Source organism: Morone saxatilis, unplaced genomic scaffold, assembly GCF_004916995.1.
Source record: "Morone saxatilis isolate NCDOM2014 unplaced genomic scaffold, NCSU_SB_2.0 Contig7, whole genome shotgun sequence".
Taxonomy (NCBI): domain Eukaryota; kingdom Metazoa; phylum Chordata; class Actinopteri; family Moronidae; genus Morone; species Morone saxatilis.
In genome coordinates this window covers 8,720,825-8,729,876 of record NW_023340246.1, presented here as the reverse complement: position 1 = coordinate 8,729,876, position 9,052 = coordinate 8,720,825, and the positions used below count along the sequence as shown (strand labels likewise).

The following is a 9,052-nucleotide window of genomic DNA, read 5'->3' as shown; positions in this document are numbered from 1 at the left end:
GCTCTCTCTGGTGACAAGTATCAAGACCCTACTATAGATAAACTATGCGACATATAAGATCAAACAAAAATATTTTAAAATTCAAGCGAATCATGACACGTATTTATAATAAAATTACCCATCTTTATTTTGGGTAACTGAACGCTTCTCAGCTTTCTCCAGTGGGACTGCTAAATTCACTGAAAGCTGTGGTGATCGTAAAGTTTGTTATATCAGTGGTGTGTGTGTGGTGGTGTGTGTGTGTGTTGTGTGTGTGTTCAGTCAGTGTACTTAGGAACAGAGACACTGAATTAGTGGGCCAGTCTTAAATCTCTAGTGTACTTACCATTGATAAGAGTAGCCACTTTAAGCCTGCCATTACAGTTGCTATTACAGTGGAAGGATTTTTAGATACCCCGGATTCCTGGTTATCCATCTGGCTCTTCCGACAATAGAATGTTGTGGCTCTGTACCGCGTCAGTTGTGACTTCCAATCTGCGTGAAGACTATGGAGATGGATGAACAAGATTGGCCCTCATATTAATAGGGACGCTTTGACCTAAAAAAGGGAAAGAAATAATATTGCGGTTTTTGTTGAAGGTGTGCGCACACACTCCCCGCCTGGGGGAATATGCATGTACTTACTTTCTTATCGATTTTCCTGAGCGTCTGTTTAACCAGCCATGGAAGATACCTGGTAGAAGTGTTTGCTTCTGTTAACTTTGCGTTGGTAATAATGTAAAGTGTGGGTGTCAGGCTGGGGTGCTGTCTTTTGCCATTGGTTATACAGAGAATAAACAGAAATTTGCCGTTTACCATCACCACGGTCGTCGTTCTGTCTTATAATTTGAATCGATGCCAGAAAATTCAGGGCCATAATTTTAATCAAGCCTAATCGATATGTTTAAGACAAAACTGAGGCTTATTAGTAATTGCTGATTTCAAACGTGAACCATTCATTTTTAAACCGAAGGAACGTTATTACCCCGCATCCCAATATATATATATAGTTCAATGCCTGGTCTTAAACGCGTAAGTGAGCCTAAATGATTATGTGTGAATTATGTGTATGTGAAGTAGATAGATAGATTGTATCGGTGAGGCATAATGTCCTACAACTAAGACCATATCCGTTGCACGCATGCTTATGTATACGACTCCCTGCCATGATGCATATCGCCTATGAACCTTAGCCTTGGAAGTATTCTATAGACTCGACTCTTGCTTGACTTGTCAGTCGTCCTGTATAAGCTGGCTCGTCCTTTTTCTTGGGCAGATCCACATCCTAGCTGCCGTGACACGCGGACAGTAGTCCTTGTGTGTCAAAAGCTGTCGTACAGCGCCTCAGAATTTTCGGTCACCCGTCTCTCCACTGTTTCTCACCGACTCTCTCTCGGGTTCTCGTCTCATCTCTCTCTCTCTCTCTCTCTCTCTCTCGCTCTCTCTCTCGTCTCTCTCGGGTTCACTGCCCATTAATGGGAACAAAGTTATCGACAGTTACCTAAAACTAAACTAAAATTAGGTGTGAAGAAAATCATTTTAGTTAATAAAAAACAAAAACAATATTGTATACTAAAATAAAATGGAAATATACAGAAAATGCTGTCAATTTGCCTTAAATTTGTCAACACAAGCATGAGGAGACATTGGTCCATATACTATGTTTATTGACACTGGGTTGTCTACATGACACAAAGTTTGTGGTGTAATACCTATTTTGAACTTCTTTAAATCTAGCTCCTGAAACACAGCTCATTATAATAAAAGAACTAATACTGAAACGTTTAATAAATACTTACCTAAAACTAAATATTTTAAACAATAAACTCAACTTAAACAACCAAACCCATTCTGAAAAACTGAAACTAAACTGAATTGAAAACAAAACCTGCTGTTTGAAACATTGTTGCATACATGGAATCATATTTTTATGATATGTGCTGGTATGAGGCATCTTTCATAACGTCACTAGTAAACAAGGTGCAAAGTGCAAAGTGGCTGTAAGTGAAAACGTTATGGCTGAGAGCAAGCTTCACTTGTGAGCAAATCTTTTAAAACAAGATTTACAGTTTTGTTGGGGCATGTCAACCAGGTTTTGACATGTATTTGCAAAGATTGTACATTCTGTAACTGCTTATCTTTCCGCCTGCTAATCTGTCTGTGTTTGTCTGTCTTGTAGCCGCAGAACAGGCCACTACACTGTTCAACAGAACCAGAACACACATCATGGAGACAGATACGGGCCTTCCACTACCACCAGCATTTCCACTTGCCCCAGGTCTCAGCCCTCCTCCAGCCCGAAGCCAGGCTCCAGCCCCAGACACAGTCCCAATTCCAGGTCCAGACCTCGACCCACGTATCAGCGCTGCAACTCTCAGGTAGGCTGTAAATGATGTAAGAAGTTTGTCTTTAACATTCAATTGTTCAACTGTGGGATTACAGTCACAAATTTCGCTTGTAAAGTAGTTTGCTCGGTGGAAGCAGCACCTTGTTAAATAACACTGTTTGACATATGGTGCTTGCATTAGAGATAATTGATGGACATGTCGCAGCAAACTTGTCAAAAAGAAATAAACCGCAGCAAGTGGGGCCAAGCAAAAAACAAGCACTTTTAATGGACATATTTTGACATTGTGCAATTGCCCGCAAGGATTGTGTGGTAGCCCGTTTTGTGGCTCCATGACTCTCACTCAATACTGGACCAAAATTAAAACTTGGTGTCCCTTTTTTTTTGACACAAACACATGGTGAAATAAAGTCTAGATTGAAAAATACTGAAATTTCCCTTTAACATAAACTTTAAAAAGTGAGATTCACAAGCAGGAACCTTTTTACTGCTGTACTAACTCAGGATAAGAATGTCTGCTATAAATGTCCAAATTGTAATTGTTAAAATTTTACAGCGGTTTGGTTGGCAGGTAAACAATCGTAGTCCCTCAGATGTTTCGTAGCTCTCTGTGAGGATGTATTTTTAGTCTCTCTGGTAATTTTTTCTGAGAATGAGTGTGGGCTCAACACTAACTTGGAGACTTGAGTATTAAACCAACAAATTAATTCAAGTTAAATGCCTTTTTTGGAAAAGCCGAATAAACAGGAGAAACATGCTCTGAGGTCTGTTTAAATTTGGGGTGTTTTATGTAAAGTATGTGTGTGTGTGTATGTGTGTGTGTGTGTGTGTGTATTTATCTGAGAGAAGCTGCTCAGCCGGCCACTTTTAAGGCTTGTTCAGACTGGCTGTGAGTCTTGTGCTGTTATTTGTTATCTCTTTGCATCATTTCTGGCATGTAGGAGTGTTTTTTTTTTTTTACTTGATCAACAAAACCCTCTGTTCAGTACAGAAACAAGATATGAAACATAAATGGGAACTTGAAACTAAACAATGAAATCCTCATCTGTGTTACATATGTGTCTTTGTGTATCTTCACATGTCTCGCAGGACTCTCTGGACGATCTGGAGATGGACGACTATTGGAAGGAGGTGGAGAATATCAATCGCTCAGGAGAAGGCGCAGGGAGGGGAGAAGGTAGCGGAGAAGGGGAAGTGCAAGACGAGGAGCAGCAGAAAATTCCTGAGGGTAGGATACACCGTGTCCATGGATAGAGCTGAAACACATGAGTTTAGCCTTTTCTTACATCTGCTATGCTGTACATGCACAGTAATTTCATATTGTGTGTTTTTATTCTTGATGTAGAGTATTCTACTTACAGAGAGAACATTTGGCCATAGAGTTTGATCATAGGCTAGTTTGGGCATGTGTAGTTCCAGACATGGACAGATTATGAGACAATGGACTGGGCACGGACACCCCCCACCCCTCCTATACAGGACAGAGACGCCCACAAACCACACACAAAACAACTTCGACATGGCAGCTTGCTTCTTTGTTGTTGTTTTGCGTCTCTTTGTGGATATTTGGTGATTCTTTTTTTGTAGTTGTTTTTTGTCTTTTTGTGTGTTTTTGGCATTTCTTGGTGGTTGTTTTGGCATCTCTTTGTAGTTGTTTGATGTCTTTGTGGTTGTTTAGTGTCTCTTTGTAGTTGTTTGATGTCTATGTGGTTGTTTTGTGTCTCTTTGTAGTTGTTTGACATCTTTTGGTTATCATTTGGTTGAATTTACAACAAGAAATATTGACTCCTTGGGCCCCAAGGCCTGTACTCAATATGCCCGTTCAGTAATCCATCCATGGTTCCAGACGTAAAAATGCACAACTGTATATTTGAAAATATGTCTGAAAATAAGGCCAGCAACTATACACTAACACACGATGCAAACATCAGTTCTTAGTTAAATTATTTTAAGTTTTACTGGCACACAAGCTAACGTCAAATGGAACAGAAATAAAAAGTAAAAAAGAAAAGCAATTCAAAGAGGAAAGAAATAGAAATGTTTGGCGAAAATAATCAAGAGAATCCTTATCTACATAGCTTAAACTGGAAGTAGAATGATCTGGAGAGAGTCAATGTAAATGCAAATGCTAGTTTATCAAAATCACACTGCCAGCTCTGAGTTGTGTAGCTCTGTGTCGCACGCCTTACATCAGCGGTATGCAATTCTTATTTAGCCTGATTATGAAGACTATTGTTCTTTTGAGCAAACACACACTTCCTGTATAGTATGTGTGTCCAGCTCTAGCCGTGGTTACACTTTTCCCTTTCCTGCACCTGTAGAATCGTCTGGGTGTCTTACATCGGGGTTGAATAGAGGCTTCTGTGCCCATTTTTCTCTTAATTTCTTTGTCCATACCAGTCTCCCCTCATTTTGAGGCGATAGTGATGTACCCTCTCAGGAACCAAGTTCAAAAATAAAAGTTCTTTATCTTATTTTTTTTTCCCCTCTTATTTTCTCTTCCAGAAGGTGAACAGGAGGAGGCGTGGCTTACAGAGGCGGGGCTAGCACGGCTGTTTGATGATTCACTGGCAGTAGACCAGGATCAGGTGCGGAAAAAACGAACCCTTATTGAAATAGTTAGACCTGAGTGTATTTTGAGTCATTGTTTATCAGTTTTGTATTTGCAGTTCACATCTTTCAGTGAGCTGTGTTCGAAACTGCTGATAGGAGTAAGACTGACTGAAGAATCCATTAGATAGATGGATGGATGTAATGTATAGATATTGTACCTATTGACTCATGTTTGTGTCTGATTGATTGATAGGAAGAAGACAACGCGGTGTTCCTGTCCACACTGACCAGAACTCAGGCGGCAGCTGTAGAGCGTCGTGTGACATCACTACAGCAGACGTTGCTACGGCGCCGCAACCGGCAACACGTTCCTGATGTTAGGGATATATTTAGACCTCCTGAAAAGGTTAGTAGATGCGCACAAACTAATTATACTGTGTCAACATGAAAGAGTATCTGAAAAAATATGCAGGCTAGAATTGATTTTTTTAAACATTTTAATCTGTAACTTTAAGAACTTTTAAGACCATTTTTAGCACCATTTTTGCTGAGAATTAGTTGAGAAGATCGATACCACTCTCATGTGCTAAATATCAAGCCAGAGACGGTGGCCAGTTAGCTTAGCTTAGCATAAAGAAACGGTGAAACCTCTTGTTAGCCTGTCTCTGTCCAAATGTAAAGAAATCCACCCCCCCAGCAACTTTACAGCTAAAGCTCACTAGCTAATTCACACGTCATATGTCATTTGCTGTCTATGTTGCTAGTTTTTTTTTTTTTTTTGTGGGCCCAAAAAGTAAAATAAAAAAAAAAGTGTTTTAAAAAAAAAAAATTTGGAACCCAGTTTTTTCCCCCAAAAAGTTCCCAGGAACAAAAAACCTTTCCCCAAAAAAAAAAAAATATGTTTTTTTTTTTTTTTTTTTTTGAAAAAAGTTTGTTTTTATTACAAACAAAAGTAAAATAATAAAATAGTTTTTTAAAAGAATTTTTTTTTTTTTTGGGCGTAAAATTGGGGCCGGCGGGGAACCCCTTCCCAAAAAAAAAAAAAAATCAGATTTTCCCGGCATAGGAAAATTGTTTGGGGGGGGTTTTTTTTAACCCAAATTTTAGATACTTTTTTGGGGGAAAAGGGGGCAAATTAACCTGCCCCCCCCTTTTTTTTTTTTTTCCCCCCTGCTTTTTTTTTTTTAAAAAGGCACCCACCCTTTAAGGTCCTTTTTTTTTTTAAATACTTAAAAACCCCTAAAGGCCCCCTTTTTTAACCCCCCAAAAAAAAAAAAAAAGGGCCTGTTTTTTTGCCAACCCTTGGGGGAGGGTTTTTTTTTTTTTTTTGTTTTTTAAAAAAAAGCCCTTTTTATTTTATTTTAAAAAAACTTTTTGAATAAACAATAAAGAAAAAAAAAAAAAAAAAAAAGTTGGGGGGGGCTTTTTTTTTTTTTTTTTTTTTTTGAAAAATTCTTTTTCCCCGTCCAAAAAAACCCTAATCCCCCCCCTCCTTTGTTTCTTGTTTTCCCCCGCCCCCCTTTTTTTTAAAAAAAGCCCTTTTTTTTTTGAAATAAAATTATTTTTATTTTTTTTTTTTTTTCCCCCCCCCTTTTTTTGTTAAAAAAAGAAAAGGGGGTTTTTTTTGGGGGGGGGTTTTTTTTAAAGTTTTTGAAGGGGTCTTTTGGTTTTTTTAAATAAAATGGTGGTCCCCCACAGTAAAAGCCAAAAAAACTGAATCCCCCCTTTTCAAAAATGGTTCCCCCCCCTTTTTTCTTTTTTTTCTCAACCCTTTTTTGGAAATAAACAAATTGCCAAATTGGGGAAAAATAACATTCCAAACCACAAAACAAAAAAAACCTAAAAAAACAAAAAAAATTTTTTAGACCCCCATTTTTTTCCCTTTTTTTTTTTTTTTTTTTTTTTTTTTTTTTTTTTTTTTTCAACCCAACCCAAAAAGAAAAAAGGTTGGTTTTTGGCCAAAAAAAAAAAAAAAATGGGAAGGGGTTTTTCCCCCCCCCCGTTTGTTTAAAGGCCAAAAAAAAAAAAAAACTGGAAGGTGCCCCAAATTTGGAAAAGTGGGTTATTAGAAACCTGGGGGCCCCCCCCCCCCCCCCCTTTTTTTAAAACTCCCCCCGAACTTACTTCCCCCAAAATTTTTTTTTTTTTTTTCCAAGCTAGAAAAAAAATTTAAAAAAACAGGTTTTTTGTTTTAAAAGGTTTGTCCCCCTTTTTTTTTTTTGTGCAAAACCTTTTTTTTTCTTTTTTCAAACTTAAGAATTATTAACCAGTTTTTTTTTTGGTTCCCAACTAATTTTAAAAAAAACAAAAAGACGAGAAAAAAAACAAAAATTTTAATGTTAAAAAAAAAACATGGAAAAAGAAAAATTGGTTTTTTTTTAAAAACCCCCCCCCAGGGGGAAAAGGGGGGGGGGAAACTTTTTTTTGGGGGTGGGGGAAATAAGTGTGGGGAACAAAATGGGTTTTTTGGAAAAAAAAAAAAACAAAAGGTGGGGGGTGGGGGGTGTTGGGCTTGTTACCCTGTCTTTTTTTTTTTTATGTGTTTTTTCTTTTTTTTTTTTTTTTTTTGGGGTTTTGGGTTTGTGTGGCCCCTTGCAAAAAAAAGGGGAAAAATGAAAAGGCCCCCCCTAGGGTTAAAAACCCCCCCCCAAAGGGGGGGAAAAGGTTGAAAAAGAAAAATGGGGGATACAAAAAAAGAAAAAAATTTTGTCCAAAAACCCTTTTGTCAGCTTTTTTTTTTGGGTAAATGGTGCCCCAAAAAAATCATAAACCCCCCTTTTTTAATAACAGGTTCCCCCCCCCAAAAACAACACACAAACACCCCCAACATTAAATGGAAAGGTTTCCCCCCCAAAAGAAAAAATTGGAGAAAATTGAAAACCAAAAAAAAAAAACCTTTTAAAGGGGGGCCCCCCCAAAATTTAAAAAAAAAAAAAAATTTTTCCCTTTCCCCTTGGCCCCCAATAAAGGCAAAAACGCTCCCCCCCCCAACCCAAAATGGTTTTTTTGGTAAAAAATAATAAAAAAAAAGAACCTTTTTAGAAAAAAAAGGAATTTTAAAAGAACACAAAGTTAGTTTGGGTGGGGGGGAAATTTAACCCCAATTTTAAAACCAAAACCATAACTTTCCGCCAACAAAAAGCCCCAAACCTTTTACTGATTTTTTTTTGGTTTTTTAAAATAAAAACCTTTAATTTTTTAAAAAATTCAAAAAAAAACCCTTTTTTGGTTTAAAAAAATGGGGTTTTTTTTGGAAAAGGTCCCCCCCAAAGGGTAAAAAAAGCCCCCCTAAAACCCCTTGTATAAAAAAAAGAATTTTCCATTTTTACCAATTAAAAGTTTTTTAAATGGGGTTACAATATAAAAAAAAGACCCAGCAAGGCCCCCCCCTTTTCTTTTTTTTTTTTTTTCCCCCTTTTTTTTTTTTTCTTTTTTTTTTTTCCCTTTTGTTTTTTTTTTTTTTTTCCCCCCCTAACTGCCAAAATTTTTAAAATTTTTTTAAAAACCCCTCGGAAGGCAAATAAACAACAAAATTTTAAAATTTTCCTTTTTTTGTTTTCTTCTGTTTAAAAAATTAATTTTTAAATTTTGCCCCCAAAAACCCCCTTTCTAACCCTTTTTTTTTTACCCTAAAAACCCAAAAAATTACAAACCCCCCAACATTTTTTTTTTTTTTTTTTTTAAAACTTAAACACCCTTTCCCCCCTTTTCCTTTAAAAAAAACAAAAGCCGTTTTTTTTGTTAAAAAAATCCTTTTTTTTTTTTTTTTTTTTTTATTCCCTTTTTTTTTTTTTTTTTTTCACCCCCGTTTGTTCCCCCCCTTTTCAAACAGGGAAAAACAAGAAAAAAGGAACAAAGGAAACCCCCTGAAAAAAAAAAAATAACCGTTTGAAAATGGTGGCCCCCCCCCCCTTTTATTTTTTTTTTTTTTCCCCACAGAGGCAAAGGGGCCCCCCCCCCCCCCCGGCTTTTCCAAAAAAAAAAAACTTTTAAACCCCAAAGGGATAACCCCCAAATCCAAGAGAAAAAAAAAAAAGGTCCAACTAAAACTTAAAGCCCCCCTTTAAATCCCAACCTTTAAGGACCCCGAAAACAAAAAAACTAAAAAACCCCACACATTCCCCCCAACAAAAAATACCCCTTTTTTTAATGGTACAACACACCACCACCACA

At 37.1% G+C, this 9,052-nt stretch overlaps 1 protein-coding gene across 1 annotated transcript in view; it reads left to right on the top strand.

Moving 5' to 3' along the window:
* arhgap18 (Rho GTPase activating protein 18) overlaps positions 1-9,052 on the top strand; it is a 23,446-nt gene that overhangs the window by 6,988 nt on the left and 7,406 nt on the right. The window contains exons 2-5 of the mRNA XM_035678160.1: positions 2,159-2,357; positions 3,416-3,554; positions 4,832-4,914; positions 5,133-5,285. Coding sequence (XP_035534053.1) covers positions 2,159-2,357; positions 3,416-3,554; positions 4,832-4,914; positions 5,133-5,285 — 574 coding nt within the window. The remainder of the gene's footprint in view (positions 1-2,158; positions 2,358-3,415; positions 3,555-4,831; positions 4,915-5,132; positions 5,286-9,052) is intronic.